Raw genomic sequence first — 18,273 nt, forward strand, 5'->3', positions numbered from 1 at the left:
AAACTTGCATTCAATTTCTGTAAGTCAAGTAAAGGTGGAAGGATAGATTAAGTTTGATGGTTTACACCTTTAATCCTGATACTCAGGAAGTGAACAAATCTGAGTTTGAGGCCAGCCTGGTCTTCATAGTGAATTCAATGCCAAAGCTACATAGATAATGTCTAAATAAATAAAATCAAAAGGGGCTGAAAACCAGGTATAGTGTCTCATACCTGTAATCCCAGTCCTTGGGAGGCTGAGGCAGAAGGATTGCCTTGACTTTGAAACAAGTCTGGGCTACAAATCTGAGTTCCTGCCTCAAAAAGAAAAGGCTAGAGATATAGTTCATTAATAGATAAACTTTCCTAGCATGCAAAGCCTTAATTTAATCTCTAGTACCATTGAAAACACCAAAGCTGGGAGTTGGGCATGGTGGTTATGCACACCTTTAATCCCAGAATTTGGGAGAGAGAGGCAGGCAGATATCTGTGAGTTTAAAACCACGTTGGTTCAGTAAGTTCCAGGCCAGGGCTATAAAATGAGACCCTGTCCCTAAAACAAACAAGCAAACCCCTGCCCACCTCCCCCCAAAAAAAGCTAAACAAGTAATTTTCCTGGTCAGTGGGTGTATCACAGTGATAGAGCCCAGGAGAGGCCTGGGTTCAAATCCCCATACTACAAATTTTTTTTTCTAAAGATTAGTATTATAAATGAGACCTAAAGTCCCCTAACTGTAATGTTATACGCATGGCACAAAACACACAGGAGTGTCAGAAAGTATTTTAAGCTGTTGAGGGAAATGCAGTAATACTTGATCTGTATTGAATTACTAGGTGAAAATGGAGAGATGGCTCAGTGGTTAAGAACATTGGCTGCTCTTCCAAACGGCCCTAGGTCAATTCCCAGGACCCACATGATCATTCACAACTGTCCAAAGAAACCGTACCAGTTCCAGGGGAACTGACACCCTTCCTTATACAGACATACTTGCAGGCAAAACTCCACTGTATACTGAATAAATAAATAAACCTTTTGTTAAAAAAAAAAGTCTCTAGGCTAGAGTACACAGCTTTGACAAAAGGTTATGCTATGGGTGTATTTGAAAGATATCATGTTTATGAAGTGGGTTGTGGAAGTTGTAACGTAATGATAAAAGAAATAAAAATAACTATCCAGGGCTGAGCAGTAGTGGCGCATGCTTTAAATCCCAGCACTTGGGAAGCAGAGGCAGGCAGATCTCTGTAAGTTCGAAGACAGCCTGGTCTACAGAACGAGTTCCAGGACAGTTAGGGCTACACAGAGAAATCCTGTCTCCAAAAACCAAAACCAAACAAATCAAAAACACCATCTACTGTCCAGGCAAGCATGGTGTCAGCACTTGAAGACAAAGGCAGGAAGATCAGGATCAAGGCCATCTTCAACTACATAAGGAAACGGAGAACAGCATGGGCTCCATAAGACCCAGTCTCAAAAACACCAAGGTATGGACAATGAGTTAAGTCCCAAAGTGCACCCCTGTAGTGGGCACATGGTGGAAGAGAACTGACTCCCAAGTTGTCCTCTAATCTCACATGTAAAGTCATTACATGTATGTATTCCCCAAAAGAAATACATAAATGTAATCTTTTAAATTAAACAAACAAGCCAAGCAGTGGTAGCACATGCCTTTAATCCCAGCACTCGAGAGGCAGAGGCAGGTGGATCTCTGTGAGTTCGAGGCCAACCTGGTCTACCAGAACTAGTTCCAGGACAGGCTCCAAAGCTACAGAGAAACCCTGTCTCAAAAAATCAAAACAAACAAATAAACAAACAAACAAGGGGCTAGAGAGATGGTTCAGAGGTTCAGAGCATTGGCTGCTCTTCCAGAGGACCCAGATTCAATTCCCAGCACCCACATGGCAGCTCACAACTGTTGTAACTCCAGTTCCAAGGGATCTGACACCCTCACACAGACATACATACAGGCCAAATACCAATGCACATAAAATACAATAAATTATAAAACAAACAACAAGTAACCAAAGGTGGGTAATAGGATTTGAATATGAGCACAAAACAAAAATGTCATAAACTCATTATTTTGCACAATCCCTCAAAAGAGTGTAGATAACTTCCAAATATAAATAAATGTAAAGTGAAAACTGAAGAGCGGCAATGTTCAACATGATCGCAAGGTATGAGAAACCAGGAGGTGTCACTGACATCCACATCTCACTAGGTAAGTTATTAGTCAATGCTAAAATAAAAATATGGTGGGTTTTTTAAACATTTGTTTTTAAAAACAGCCATTATGTTATTAGGACACAAGTATTTAAGACTGAATCCAAGCATAGTGGTAGGGTCTGTAATCTCAGCATTTGGGGGCTATATACCTCAATGGTATAGCCCTGTCCAGACCTTAAGTTACTAACGAAACAACAAAGAGCCAGTTAATATAAAGAAAAACATGAAAACAAACAAACAAACCACCACCAACAAAAAGTATCTGAAAGGCTAAAGAAGGAAGATACTGTTCAAGGCCAGCCTAGACTTTACTGACCAGGCTATGCTACATTAAAAACCCATAAAAAGTTTTTGGGTTCTCGCCTGGTGGTTGGTGGCACACGCCTTTAATTCCAGCACCCAGGAGGCAGGTAGATCTCTGTGAGTTCAAAGCTAGCCTGGTCTACAGAGCAAGTTCCAGGACAGCTAGTGCTACACAGAGAAACCATGTTTCAAAAAACTAAAAGTTGGGCTTTCAAAAAAAAAGTTATTATGAAGATACCAAAGACATTTTTGAGAGATGAATTTATTATTTCCAAAATCCTGGGGGGGGGCACGCACCTAGGGATTGATTAAAACCAGGGCCTTGTGCACACTACAGGAATGCTGTAGTACTGAACCTCTGACCCACCAAGACCATTCATTCTAGGACTCCAAATAAGATGTCCCAAGGAGGAGGATGATGAGAAGAAAATGAAACACCTGTCTCCAAGAACAGAAATCTATAGCCAGAGTGATTAAAAGAAGCCTAATTAGATACACCAAAGGCCTGCTGCTCATCCATATTCTCAAACGTCACAGGGACATACATGTAAAAGGCACTATAATACATGAGACTCTGCCTCCAAAAAAAACTAAAAATCATCTTTAAGAAAATGTTTTCAGGGGCTGGAGAGATGACTCAGTGGTTAAGAGCATTGCCTGCTCTTCCAAAGGTCCCGAGTTCAATTCCCAGCAACCACATGGTGGCTCACAACCATCTGTAATGAGGTTTGGTGCCCTCTTCTGGCCTGCAGGCATACACACAGACAGAATATTGTATACATAATAAACAAACATTTTTTTAAAAAAGAAAATGTTTCATTTCTGTGTTTGCAAGCATGTCAGATCCCCTTGGGACTAGACTTCCAAGTAGTTTGTGAGCTGCCTGATGTAGAGAACCCAGGTCCTCTGTAAAAGAAAAAAGAAAAAAATCTTAATCCATGAGCCATGTCTCTAGCTCCCACAACCATTAATGCACTTAAAGAAACAAAAGATCATCTGTGTCGAGGAAGACCAACCGCAACACTGTTATGAAGACAAAAAAAGACTGCATCTCTTGGTTTAACATCTCTACTGCGTCTAATAATCTGAATAGCTCACTCAACCCAACCTCCTTTTCTGGAATCAGGGACAAGGTTGATTATATTGGGCTGGCCTTAACTTGAAACCCTCTGACCTCCACCTCCATCATGCTGGGATTCACTGTCATTCAGTTCAACCTGCTTTCCTAGGAGTCTTTTCCTTACAGCAAAGGAGAGTTAGGATTACTGGATTCCTTCCCACTGAAGCATTCCCATGTGCCAATTGTTTTTGTTTTTGAGACAAAAACTTTGTAGCTCTGATTGTCCTGGAACTTACTATCAAGACCAGACTGGCCTTGAACTCACAGAGATCCAAGTTCTGGAATTAAAAGCATATAACACTATGTGCAGCCTAAACTATATTTTCAAGCATGTAAGAAAGGTGTTTAAAGTCATTTTACGGTATCTGTTTTATCTTGAAAGAGGCCCTTTTTAGTAATAAACATATTTTTATACCAAGATTTTCATAGTATTTATCACAGAAAGCAGTTCAAACATTTGTAAGCATTGATGCTCCTAATTAACAGAGACATTCTTAAAAATAATCTTTCACTGGGCTGGAGAGATGGCTTAGCAGCTAAGAACGAGTGCTATTCTTGCAGAATATCCAGATTCAGTTCCCAGTACCGGTATGATGGCTCACAACTATCCATAACAAGTACTAACCTCATACATACATACATACAGGCAAAATACTCACATAAAATAAAATAAATCTTTTAAAAAACTTTGGCAAAGAAGTAGAAACCGACACAATAACTGTCCTCCTCTGGGTAGGCAGTGACCTGTTCCAGAAATGCCATTTTCATACTCGTCTGTTAGTAAGATCTGCAATCAATGTTAAGAGCCCACACACCATGTTAGATGTGAGCATCATCACCTCAACTTCATGAGCTTAAAGCCTTGCCTTCTTTATCTTCTAAGCAATGTGACCTAGACAACATACATTCCATTTCTCAAAGCCAAGACATGGTCCTTCAAAGTTAGGACATAATCTCAAAAAATACAAACTTCCGATAGGGATGTGATGGCTCATGCCTATAATCCTAACACTTGGGGGCTTCTGCAGAAGTGTCATAAATGGGAGGCCAGCCTGGGATACATACTGAGCTCTAGGCCAGCCTGGGCTAGAATGGGTCCTCATCTCAACAAAACAAAACACTTTTAAAGAGCTGAACATTGCCAGGCCTGGTGGCACACACTCAGGAGGCAGAGGCAGGCAAATCTCTTTGAGTTCGAGGCTAGCCTGATTTAAAAAGCAAGTTAAGAAGAATTCCAAAACAGCTAGGCCTGTTATATAGAGAAACCCTGTCACAAAAAAAAAAAACCAAAACAAACAAACAGCTGGACATTGTGGTGACATTATGCCTTTACTCCCAGCATCCTCTCTGTAAGTTCAAGTTCAGCCTAGCCTAGAGAGTTCAGGACAGCCACAGCTACATAGTGAGACCCTGCCTCAAAAATAAATAAATTAAAAAAAATAATGAAAAATTATTTATTAGTCGGGCAGTGGTGGCACACGCCTTTAATCCCAGCACTTGGGAGGCAGAGGCAGGCGGATCTCTGAGTTCGAGGCCAGCCTGGTCTACAAGAGCTAGTTCCAGGACAGGCTCTAGAAACTACAGGGAAACCCCGTCTCGCAAAAAAAAAAAAAAAAAAAAAAAAAAAAAAGAAAAATTAATTATAAATGAATAAATGAATAATACTTTTTCAGTCAAACATAGGAAACTCAATTAACTCAACTTACAGACCCACTAGATCAGAAATGAAAATTTGGGGACTGATGAGATGGCTCAGTGGTTAAGATCCACAACCCACTCTTCCAAAGAACCAGAGTTCCAGGGCTAGCACCCACAAGGCAGACTGCACTTCCAGTTCTAGGGCATCCAATGCCCTCTTCTGGCCACTGTGGGCATACGGAATATAGACAGATGCAGGGAAAACATCCATAATAGAAACTTTTTTTTTTTTTTGGCTTTTTGAGATGGAAGTTCTGTTTGTGTAGGCCTGGCTGTCCTGGAACTTGCTCTGTAGACCAGGCTGGCCCCCAACTCATAGAGATCCTCCTACCTCTGCCTCCCAACTGCTGGGATTAAAAGTGTGAACCACTAAGTCTGGCAAATAAAAATTAATTTTAAAAAATCATTAATATCAGAGTCTGTTTCAAATGAATTTTTGTTTATTCTGTGGACTAAGATTCTCACTTACAGGAAGCTTCTACCCTTAACTGTAGGAACACAATCCAAAGTAAAGAGAGGAGTCAAATCACAGGAGTACTCTACCCCTTCCCTGCTACTGTTACTGTGTCCACATAACCTAAGGCTATGCTTATGGGAGCTGGCTACTTATTTATATGTCAGTCTATTGGTAGGCTCTGAAAGATAGACAGCAGGCCACCTCTGCATTGAAACAGGTAAGGAGAGTGCTGAGAGGAACAAAGGAATCAGTGCAATGATGGCAGGTCATAAGAAGGCTTCAATGAAGGACTAAAGGTAAAAACAACCCTTAGAAAAGTCAATCTGTTTTCTATAACTCATCCTCTTAGTTGTGGCTCAATTTATATCTATTTATATCTATATACCATGTTTTCTCCCCCTCCCTCCCTCCCTCTCTCTCTCTCTCTCTCTGTGTGTGTGTGTGTGTGTGTGTGTGTGTGTGTGTGTGTGTGTGTGTGTCTGTCACCCTAAGGGCTAAACCCAGGGCCTGGCCAAGACTAGAATTCAGCCTTGTCTGATTCATGTCAAACATAATTAATAGTAAGCCTATCCACTAAAATAAAAGCAGTTTTTGACTGGGCAGTGATGGCATACACCTTTAATCCCAGCATTCAGGAAGCAGAAGCAGGCAGTTCTCTTTGAGTTTCAAACCAGCCTGATCTACAAAGTGAGTTCCAGGACAGCAGGGCTACATAGACACCCAGTCTCCAAAACAGGAAATAAAATAAAATAAAAATTATGGAAAAAAATCCCACTTAACCATGTTGCTATATACCACTTATTACATTCTAATCTGTGTGAACCCATCTTGTTTTAGACAGTGACAAACAGAAAGCAAGAAAGAAATTAGGATATAGATGAGAAAAGTTACTTCATGTTAATTCCTATGAATTCAGGTGGTTATTAGTCAAAATAGGTTTAGTAGATCAATCAGAACATTCAGTTATACAGTTTTAAGTTTACTCATTGCAAAACAGGTTTTCTCTAAAAGAGAGAAAACCCACATAAAATGCCAACATCAGTATTTAATGGTTCGACATCTACAACATTACAAAGCTGGCGCTGCATCAGCATTCCTACAAAGCTGTAAGAGGTCTAAAAGGGAGACCCTGGAGCAGATCTCGTCTTTCTACATTTTGCACATTATGTACCTCCAAAGCCAAGGCTGTCTTGTCGTAGGCATTAGGGACTCGCTTCTGGATAACCCTGGCATAAATGGGCCCATTCTGGAGGTTAGGGAGCGGAGTGTTGACGCTGGGTTGGGCATAGGGCCCAGGCTCCGGCCCACCCAGTGGCTGTGGGTGGGAACCCTCCTGGTTACCTCCAATCAGAGCCGATACTGAGGCGGAGGCAGGTCTATACTTCTCCACGTAAGGGACTGGAATCATCCCCCTCTTTCCTTCGCTGTCCTCCGCATTCCACCACTGCTCTTCAGGCTTATCCCGGATTCTCAGGATGTCTCCTTTCTTAAAGGGAAGATCTTCTTCATCATTCCCATTAAAGTCAAAAAGGGCTCGCACATACTCTGCCTCCTCCTGCCTGAGAATCACTCCACTACCCTGCCTGGATCTGGAAACTGGTTCTATCAATGTTGTAGTGTCCAAATAGTGTATTTTGTAGAATTCCAGTAAAGCAGGCAATGAATCAAATTCTTGATCTCCTATTCGGAGCCGGGAGGGACTCACTCCTGGAAAAAATAGAGCAGAGTGTCATTTGAAGATATACCATACTGCAGATGAAATAGATTTTTATGTGTTTCTCATACATAGCTAGACAATATTTGACCAGCAAAGAAAGAATACAAAACAAAACAAAAAACAAAACCCAACCCCTTTCTTCACAGTCTAAACGGCTATCACCCTGTAAAATTGAGCATCCCATTACTAGCACCCACACGATGGCCTCACAACTCTAACTCCAGTCCCAGGGATATAATGCCCATCTTCTTGACTTCTTGGGCACTTGACAACCACATGATGCAGAGATAACACCTATACATATAAAATAAGTAAAACAAGCATCCTCTAAAAAGAAAGATGCCCATCACCATGCGGAGGGAAGACAGCCATAACAGAGCGGGCCACTTGGCTTGCAAAAGCACACACACTTTTTCACCATTCTCCCAGTGTTCTGTTGCTACCCCATAAATAAACCAAATGTACTCTACAGCCTCAGGAAATACAGCAAGCTCTTCTTTTGGGGGGTTGGGGGGGGGTCCAAGACAGGCTTTCTCTGTGTAACAGCTCTGGCTGTCCTGGAACTCGCTTTGTAGACTAGGCTGGCCTCAAACTCACAGAAATCTGCCTGCCTCTGCCTTCCAAACGCTTAAATTAAAGGCGTGAACCACCACTGCCTGGTATTTTTTTGTTTTTGTTGTTGTTGTTGTTGTTGTTGCCGTTATTTTCAAACCGAGTCTGTGTAGCCTTGGCTGGCCTGGAACTCACTTTGTAGACCAAGCTCACAAAGATCACAGAGATCCACTTGTCTCAGTCTCTCAACTGCTAGGATTAAAGGCCCTGGCTTCAAGCTCTCCTTTTTAATAGGTATATGCAACTGCTTCAACAAGAGATGAGAAAAACTTAAGCTGGGCTGTGGTGGTGCATATCTTTAAGCCCAGCACTCAGGAGGCAGAGTTAAGTGGCTTGGCTCTCTGTGAATTCAAGGTCAGCCTGATCTACAGAGTGAGTTCCAGGACAGACTCTAAAGCTACAGAGAAAGCTGTCTTAAAAAAACAAACAAACAAACAAAAAGATGATTAAAAAACTTGCAATCTACTCTAAACTCATACTACAATGTACAATTCCGAAGATGGCATTAGATTCCCTGGAATTTGAATTAGAGATGGTTTTGTGTGGTGCCATGTGAGTATCAGGAACCGAACCCAGGTCCTCCGCAAAAGCAAGTGCTTCTATTCACAGTCATCTCAGACTCAAAATATTTCAGTTTTTATATGGGCATGTGTCTCTGAGGAGGTATGTGCATGTGCATGCAAGTGCCTAGAGTCAGAAGAGGGATTTGGATACCCTGGAGCTGGAGTTACTTATTAAAAAAGAAAAAAAAAAACTGAAGCTGGGTGGTGGAGGAACATATCTTTAATCCCAACATTCAGGAAGCAGAAGCAAATGGACTTGGTTTTTTTTGTGTGTGTTTGCGCTCGCACATGCTCCATATCAGCTATATGTAGGACTCTCTGAGGCCAGAAGAGGTCAGATCACCTAGAACTGGAGTTACAGGTAGTTGGAAGCACTCTAATGTGGCTGCTGAACAGAACTCTAGACACGCAGGAACCAATCTTAACTGCTGAGCCATGTCCCTGGCCCCTGTGTGGATTATTCTTAGTCAACATACATGTTTAACTCTGAAATCAGGGAAAGGGGTAGAATGATATTCTACTTCCAGCTTTAAGCAACTTACAAAGAGACAAAGGTGTGAAGAGTGCGGTGAGGAGGAAACAAAGTGGGGTGTCTTAGAAAGACATCTTTCCACAGGGGAGATGTGTGTCTATAAAAACCAGAAGCAGTAATAAACTGCCTTAGGACACAGCAAATCACAAGGAAACGGGGAGTTCTGCTGAGTCAGGAACATTTCTAAGCACCTGTACTCTAAGAAGAAAGGCAACCCCGTCATCCACCATGTCCCCCCCACCCCCATGCAGTACTAAGGGCAAGTGGAATGCCCTTGTGTGAGGCTGGGGGAAGAACCAAGAATACCACTAAGCCAAACCCCTTTGGAAGGTGAGTGCAGTGAAAACGTTAAAGGGTAAATTTCAGAAGCGCCTCCAGCACACAAGCTCACACAGTTAAGTTTGTGTGCTGCTCTTACAGAGGATCAGATCCAGAAACTGTATCTCTAGTTTCAGGAGATCCATCACCCTCTTCTGGCCTCCATGGGCGGCAGGTACAAAAATGGTGCATATACAAACACACATACAGGCAAAACACATAAATCATTTTTTTAAAATAGTCAAAGATAAGTTTAGTTCTTTCCTTGTTCTAATGCTGCTAATACTGCATGGTATATAAACTGGGCTCACTGGCCTTCTTCTGTAATCTCAATTTACAAAACACAAGCAAAGCAACAAACAAACCTATGACACACTTTACCTGCACACCTCTATGCTGCTAGCACTACAATAATGGAGGGATGCCTGGTTTGACTAAGCAGGCAATCAGATATATGGGGCAAGCAAACTTTATTGATTAAACTCCAGAGGGAAGAAAAGACAAAAGAATGCACATAGTCACAGATAAGCCCAGACCTCACCACAGCTATGCTTTTGGGTTCCTTTTCCCTCCTCCTAACCACAAACAGCCAAAGGCAGGAAACAGCAGGGAGGGAAAGGAAGGAGATACAGTCGGTCAGTCTAGAGGACAGAACCAACTACAGAGCTCACAGCTGCCTGGGACTTGGAAAACCTCACTCTCTATCAAACCGGAGTGAGATTCTTAATGTGCAGTCTGGATATTGAGATTACACCTAGGTCCTCACACATGCTACACAGGTTTCATTTTGAGAAAGGTTCTTACTAAATTGCCCAGATTAGCCTTGAATTTAGTCTGTAACCTAGACAAGACCTCTACTTGTCATCCTCCTGCCTCAGCCTATCAAGGAGTTTAAATTATAGGCTTACATCACTAAGCCTGGCTTGAGTGTACAGTGATGAATTAACATAACAAAAAATAAGTATTAGCCAGGTGTAGTGGTTAGCAACTGTAATCACAGAATTTAAGAGGCAGAAACAGAAAGTTTGTCCTAATTTCCCCCGGCACCCTGGTCTATGAACTGAGTTCCACCAAAATATACATAGTGAGAAAGTAACAAAATAAATAAATAAGCAAACAGATTTTGTTATTTTTTTTTTTTGTTAGGTGCTTCTCTGCTATCTGCAAAACCAACAATTTTTAAGATTTTCAGGCCTTCGACCACATAAATTTTTACAAAGAATTCATAACACCCGAGGGCTCTGTGCTAAAACTGGCCAGGTAACTTCTGGCAACATCACCCAGAGCTGCTCCATCATCAACCTTTCCAAACTCTCACAGCACTTCCTCTTTCCTTCATTACCAATCCTTTCTTGCTTCTCCTCTGCCGATAGCATTTACAAAAGCTGCTTAAATACCCACTACTGGCCCAATACATAGGATTAAAGACTGCCACCTTCCAGCTAACAAGGTAGTCTGAAGACTAAGGAAGCCTGTGCCGACAGCCCCAATATTTGGGAGGTAGAAACAGGAGTATTAGGAGTTCAAGATCATTTCTGGCTACATGGGGGAAGGGGTGGGGTTCCAGGCCAGCCTGGGCTACATGAGGCCATTTCAAAAAAACGTAACAAATGTTAATAATAAACAAGTGAATAAAAATCTTCTAAAAAAGAGTAGATATTGGCATGGTACTTTTTAGATTCATGTTGGATGGAATCAGATTCTCATTTACTGGCTGTATAAACTGTTATCTAATTTCTTCTCTATGACTCTGTTTCTCCATAAAACAGGGTCAAACATCTATTTAACAGTTTCTGAAGTGACTGGTGTCAGGCACAGAGGGGGAGACAACTCTGCCTTTAAAAAAAACAAATAGTGGTGGCCAGGCAGTAGTGGTGCATACCTTGATCCCAGCACCCAGGAGGCAGAGGCAGGCAGAGGATCTCTGAGTTCAAGGCCAGCCTGGTCTATAGTTAATTGCAGGACTGCTAGGGCTATACTGGCAACCTGAGTTTGATCCCTGAAACCCACATAGCCATGGCAGAAGAGAACCAGCTCCCTCTCATCTCCACACATACACCTCAACACATGCACCCACACACATCATGCACATATACAACAACTAAAAATTTACAATAAATAAATTATACTAAAAGGCTGGGGGCCAGCAAGATGGCTCAGTAGGTAAAAGCGTTTGCCACCACGTCTGACAACCTCAGTATGATCCCAAAACTCACATGGGAAAACAGACTCCCACAAGTTTTCCTGATCCCCACAATAAGTTGACAATTCATCCTTCCCTCAAACCCTCTCGATTCCTTAAGAAATATTCAATTTCAGGCTGGGGTGATGGTTCAGTGGGTAAAGCTTGTGCATGGGCACAAGGATCTGAATTTGGATCCCCAGCACCCACAATGAAAAACCAAGCTTGAGGACATGTTCCTGTAAACCCAACATTGGGAGACTAACACTGAAGGACCCCAGGAGGCTCACTGGCCAAACAGTTAGGCATTTGGTGTCATCCAAGTATAGTAAGAGGTCCTTTCTCAAAAAATAAAGTCCTTTCTCAAAAAATAAAGTAGCAGGGCTGGAGAGATGGCTCAGTGGTTAAGAGCATTGCCTGCTCTTCCAAAGGTCCTGAGTTCAATTCCCGGCAACCACATGGTAGCTCACAACCATCTGTAATGAGGTCTGATGCCCTCTTCTTACCTGCAGACATACAGACAGAATATTGCATGCATAATAAAGAAATAAATATTAAAATAAATAAATAAAGTAGCAATCGAGAGGGAAATGCCCACTACCCATCTTTAGCCTTCATACCCAGACACACAAAACACACACATTACAGATTCAACTCCAAGAAAATTTCAATTCACCCCAAAAATCCTTTGAACTACGCTTTTTGCCAGAGAAGATTCCATGTCATCTTGATAACTCTCAAAAGCAGAACAGTCTGATAGATCTGACAAACTCAGAATTCTCTCCTGGAAATCTGCAATTCACAGGAGTATAGTGAAGTTGGTGGCAAGCCCTATTTTTTCTCACCACTGGACTCTCCCCCCGCCCCCATAAAGCCTCTCAGTAACTACTAAAGCACTTCTCTGAAGAGCACCTGGAGAGATGGCTCAGCAGCTAAGAGCTAAGAGTTTTTGCAAAGGGCCTGGATTCAGTTCCCAGCATTCACATGGTAGTACAACCACCTGTAACTCCAGTTCCAGAGGATTTAAGGCCTTCTTCTGAGCTCAGCAGGCACTGCATGTATGTGATATATTTATATACTAGCAGGCAAACAACCATACATACAAAATAAAAATAAAGAAAATATTATAAAAAGATAGACAAGAAAGAATTTCTCTGGAACCATTAGATTAGAGGGATACACAGACCATCCATCTCCAAAGTGATATAAGATGATCACAGCTAGGGTCTTGTGCATATTAAGCAAACACTCTATCCCCAGCCCAAGGTAAATTGAGGTTCCCTCACCTACTAGACAACAGGTGGAGAGCTTCAGCTGTGCAGGCAACAGCAATCACAACGCTGTTTCCATGGACTAGACCCAAGGCTCTTTCACATCTCAAGCACTCTCCCCTTTCTACTCAACACCACTCCCTTAGAGGTCCATGTTTACCAACCACACTGCATGCAGGAGAGCATTTCAGGGCTGAGCTTTTCCATTCCACTTGAACTACTTTCCCATATTGTTATATTCTTCTTCCCTTTTTTTTTTTTGGTTTTGTTGTTTTTGTTGTTGTTTTGTTTTGTTTTTTTGAGACAAGGTTTCTCAGTGTAACCTTGGCTATCCTGGAACTCATTCTGTAGACCAAGCTGGTCTTGAACTCAGAGATTCGCCCGCCTCTGCCTCCCTGAGTGGAACTAAAAGCAAGAGCCACCACGCCCTGCATATCGTTATAGTCTTAAGATTAACATTTATAACCTGGGTATTTACTTAATATGCCTGCCACACCCAAATATTTTATGTATTTGACTCCACTCACTCACTGCAACAGCCCACCCTAGAAGGTATTGCTATTTTCCAACTTTCAGAGATGAAGAAACCGAAGCAAAGAAAAGTTAAAACAAATCACCCCAAGTAAATAAGAAGTGGCAGGTCAGGCTGGAGAGATGGCTCAGCAGTCTGAAGCACTGACTGCTCTTTCAGAGGACCTGGGTTCAATTCCCAACACCCATGTGGCAGTTCACAAAAATCTGTAACTCCAGTTCTAGGGAACCCAACACCCTCACAGACATATATTCAGGCAAAACACCAATGCACATGAAATAAAAATAAATTTAAAAAATTAAAAGTGGCAGATAAATAAATTCAAACCCAGTCTCAGCTTCTCACTAGAAGAATGTATATACCCAGGGGGCTGGAGAAATGGCTCAGAGGTTAAGAGCATTGTCTGCTCTTCCAAAGGTCCTGAGTTCAATTCTCAGCAACCACATGGTGGCTCACAACCATCTGTAATGGGGTCTGGTGCCCTCTTCTGGCCTGCAGGCATACACACAGACAGAATACTGTATACATAATAAATAAATAAATAAATAAATAAAAAAAAAAGAATGTATATACCCAGATTGGTGGCCGTATCTTTAATCCTGGGCAGAGGCAAGGCTCTTTGTGAGTTTGAGGCCAGACTGATCTACATAATGATACCCTGTCTTTAAGTTACAATTATACACACACACACACACTTTATTCAAGGGGTTTTTTATTTTTGACTTCCAATTCAGGTATGATTTGCACTGTGAGCTTTCTACCTCCACCTCCCAAGTGCTGAGATTACAGGCCTGTGCCACTAAACCTGATCTGTGTGATACAGGGGACTGAAATCAGGGCCCTCAGTCTTACTAGAATGAAGGATTCTATCAACTGAGGTACACCCCCAGCTTCTCATTCAGTTTAGGACTCTATCAGCCAAAATCTAGTCTTTACTGTTTCAAGCAGAAGAAACCAGTGGATCAATTGTTCCAAGTCTTCCCAAGAAGCTCACCTTACAGACTATGACCCTTAAACTTGAACGAACTTTCCCCTATGGCTCTGGGGAAGTTAAGATACTCCCAGGCTATAGCAGCAGAGGAGATCATCTGTGGGAACTGAAAAATCTATCGTAAATTCAAATAGGTTCATTGAGCTGGGTCCAATGCCTATAATCCCAACAACAGCAAGGCAGAGGCAGAAGGATCTTCGTAAATTAGAAGTTAACATTATCTACATAGAGTCCCATGTCAGAGCTTCAAAATGACCCCATCTCAAACAAAAAGTTATTGGAATAAGGTGATAATCCCCAGCCTATCTTACATGTGGCTTACCCACATGCCTCTTACAGTGTGTGTGCACAAGTGCACGAGGCATACATGAATTATGTGTGTGGGTAGGTCAGAAGATAACCCTCAGGAGTTGATTCTCTTATTCTACCCTGGGATCTAAGGGTCAGACCCAGAACCTCAGGCTTAGAAGACATGTGCTTTTACCTAGTGAGCCATCCCGCTGGCTCTTATCTACATTTATTTATTCATTTAAAATTCCGAGCAGAGTGCTAATAAACACCTTTAATGCCAGCACTCAGGAGGCAGAGGCAGGAGGATTTTTCAAAGTCAGCCTGGTTTATATAGAGAGTTGCAGGCCAGTTAGGGGTACACAATGAGACACTGTCTCAAAAAAAAAAGTAGCTTCCTATGTGCACTTCAGGGATCCCAAAGTAAATAAACAAAGAATAACAAAACTATATAAGGAGTCGGGTCAGTTCTCAAGTCACAATGTCTAGCTCAAATTCTGGTTCAGTTATATACGAAATTTGTGACCTTACAAGTTACTGGATTGCTAGTTACTTTTCCAAAAAATAGAACTATTTTAATAAATGGGAATTACAATATTTCACTTACTATATTGTTACTGACAGTAAATTATTACATAAGGCACACAAAGCACTCAGCAAAGCATCTGGCAGACAAACATCAGTCAATGGTGCTAGCTATTAGTATCATATATGCCTCTCTAAAACTCAAGTCATTCCTGTGTGGCTTCAAATAAAAGGGCTTAATGAGAAGAACAAAGATTAAGTAACCATCATAAAGACAGCAAGTGAACTGACGTAGAGAGAAAATGGGGTGCATGACAGAAGAAATTGACACAATGCCAATGAACTTTCCACACCTCACCCACAAACTGGCAATCTGCTCTCTTAGGCCAACATCTATTTTGAAAAGGTGGAGCTGATGCGATATAAAACCACAATGCCCAGGTATAGAGAAGTATCAAACTAACAAGCCTGCCTACTACTGGTCCCAAAATTTAGAACAAAACACAGAGAAAGCTGAGGACTGAAATTTCCTACCCCACTATTGGGAATAAAACCTAGACTACCCAAATGCTAGGTAAATACCACTGAACTATATCCCAGTCCCACCAGCAACCTAACATTTATTTTGAGGCAGTCTTACTAAGTTCTCCAGGATAGCCTGGAACTTGTAAAAGGGTCTTGCCACAGCCTCTTAGTTTCTGGGATTAGAAGCATGAACTATGAAATGTGGCTGAGAACTGAATTTCAATGATAACACACCATCCTAGTACTACACTTAACACAAACAGTAGATGGCACAAAAGCTAGAATGTATCTGGTTTAGGGCAAATACGTTACATTAGTATTCCGGTCTTATTTTATATTATTAAGCCAATGAGACCTAGAAAGATCTGATATGTGAACTAAAAAGGCCTCAGTACTGTTTTTCCCTTAACTTGCATGCCAACCAAAAGAACTATCTATCTCACCGCTTCATTTCTGGCCAAGGTGAGTAAATCTAAGTTAGGACTATCCTAAAAGGGCAACTCTGCTAAGGTTAGGCAAGGAATCTTCATTCACGAGACTGGCTCAGATCTAGAGGAAAAGGCTTACACATCAGACATCCAGAAAGCAAGAAGCTTGGTGCTGTTACACACATACACAGACAAAGGTGATCTCAGAATCACTTTGCATCTCAGAAACCTCAAGTCCTAAATGCATGGATTTCCTTAACATTGCCAAGACAACTCTAATAATAAGGGGAAGACAGTTACAATTCAATGGCCCTTGTCAAGGAATACCCAGGTGGATAACTCAAATTCTTGATGTTATCTTCCAGCCAGGTCTGTTCTTGTATCCTGGAAGACTCTGGCTACAGCACCAACTTACTGAGCAAGAAAAGACCCAGGTACATGACTGGCACTGTTTAAACTCAAGGAGAGTGAAGCTCCATTCACTTCCAGGGTTGTTTCCACTGGCTTATACCTGGTTTATTTGCTGAAAGGAAAAAAATCTTTTGGACTCTTAGAACCTCCGGGACCCAGTTTGCCATGGAGGCTTCCATTACGCTGCGCTGGTCACAGAAGACTTTTTTTTTATTACCAAGTCACTTAGTTCACCACCTTCGTATTCCATAAGGGAAGAGCACGGTAAAAAGATTTTGGAAAAATGCCCAAGAAAGGAAAAAACCGACCGGCTTCCTGAGGGTGTCTCCATCCCTCTCAGCCAGCCAGTACGTGGTGACTTCCTACAGAAGGCCACCAGGGGAGTATGGCCAAACCCGCTCTAACACTGCAGGAAACGTTTCGAGCCTAAAAGCCACTTGTAGGATTAGCAGATCCATTCTAGGCACCTCTGCCAAATTAGGTCCCCGCAACATCCCCCTTTAACTCTTTGTCCCCAAGTTGCATGGCCCTGCCCTGCCCTTGGGCCTGACCCTGGCGCCCAGCCCCACCCCGGGGCCGCAGCAGTTCCCCTTCCCCGGCTCCCAAGGCACACCCAGAGGCCTCGGTGAGCAGCTCCTCCTCCCCCACAATCCCGCTTGTCGGTGGAAACCAGCCTGAGCAGAAGGCAGCTTCCCCGTCAGGGTCACTCCTGCCCTCTCTGCCCACGTCCCTCCTCATGAAGCAGACCAGAGTTCCACGGCCCTCACCCCCGCCCGGGGCCCTCCCGCCCGTCGGTCCCTCACCCGGCGGAGGCTGAGCGGGCGACGGAGGCACTGGAGGGCGCGGGCCACTGCTGTTGATGATGTAGTGGGAGACACGCGAGTTTTCGGAGACGCTGAGCACATAGTCCCCGGGGCTGGTGCTCGAGTCCCGCACCAGGAACACCCCGTGCCGCTGGCCCTGCAATAGCGCCACCGCCTCCTGCCGGCTCAAGCGGCCCCAGTACCAGCTACTCCGCTCCTCCGAGTCGAAGTTGCCCGCCATGGCCGCCTCCGCGCCTTCACGCTGGGCCGCCGCCGCCACGCGCGCCCCTCCAGCCCTGGCGCCCGCCGCCCAGCGGACCGGCTCCGGTAGCAGCCTCCCAGCAGCGCCCGAAATGGCGGCGGCGGCCACGGGCCTTCCCCACCGGAAATGACGCGCTCCCTACCCGAGGGAGACTGCCGGGAAGGGGACCGCCGCCCGCCATTGGGAGAAGGGAAACGGAGTCCTTGGGGCCCGCAGTGCGCATGCGGCTTCATGGGCGTCGCCTCCAGGTTCAAACCCCGACGGCCGAGGACGGGGAGGCGGAGTCTAGGGCTAAGGGGCGGAGCCTCAGTCTGCAGGCTGACTGATCTGTGTTTGACACTGATGGTGGAGGTCTCTCGCTCAGGACCTACAGGGAGCAACTCCAATACAAAGGACTGGAGTAGAAAAGATGGTGTGGTCCCGGGATGTTAGCCTCCGTCAAAGCTCCCTGACAAGTCGCTCTTCTGCTGTTTTCTTCAGTTTCCCCCGAGACTGAAGTTTTCGTTATTCAGTAAATATCATAGATATTGTAT

General features: G+C 43.3%; 1 protein-coding gene across 2 annotated transcripts in view; it reads right to left on the bottom strand.

Moving 5' to 3' along the window:
• Positions 1 to 17,851, bottom strand: part of Crk (CRK proto-oncogene, adaptor protein) — a 28,418-nt gene extending 10,567 nt beyond the window's left edge. The window contains exons 1-2 of one of the 2 annotated variants that reach the window (XM_038325946.2): positions 17,479 to 17,851; positions 6,952 to 7,487 (exon numbers count right to left, since the gene is read on the bottom strand). In XM_038325946.2, coding sequence (XP_038181874.1) covers positions 6,952 to 7,487; positions 17,479 to 17,719 — 777 coding nt within the window. In that variant the 5' untranslated portion in view covers positions 17,720 to 17,851. The remainder of the gene's footprint in view (positions 1 to 6,951; positions 7,488 to 17,478) is intronic. The other variant, XM_038325947.1, reaches the window with a different exon arrangement.
• Between the last annotated feature and the right edge of the window lie 422 nt (positions 17,852 to 18,273).

The sequence above is a fragment of the Arvicola amphibius genome, chromosome 4 (assembly GCF_903992535.2).
Source record: "Arvicola amphibius chromosome 4, mArvAmp1.2, whole genome shotgun sequence".
Classification (NCBI taxonomy): Eukaryota; Metazoa; Chordata; class Mammalia; order Rodentia; family Cricetidae; genus Arvicola; species Arvicola amphibius.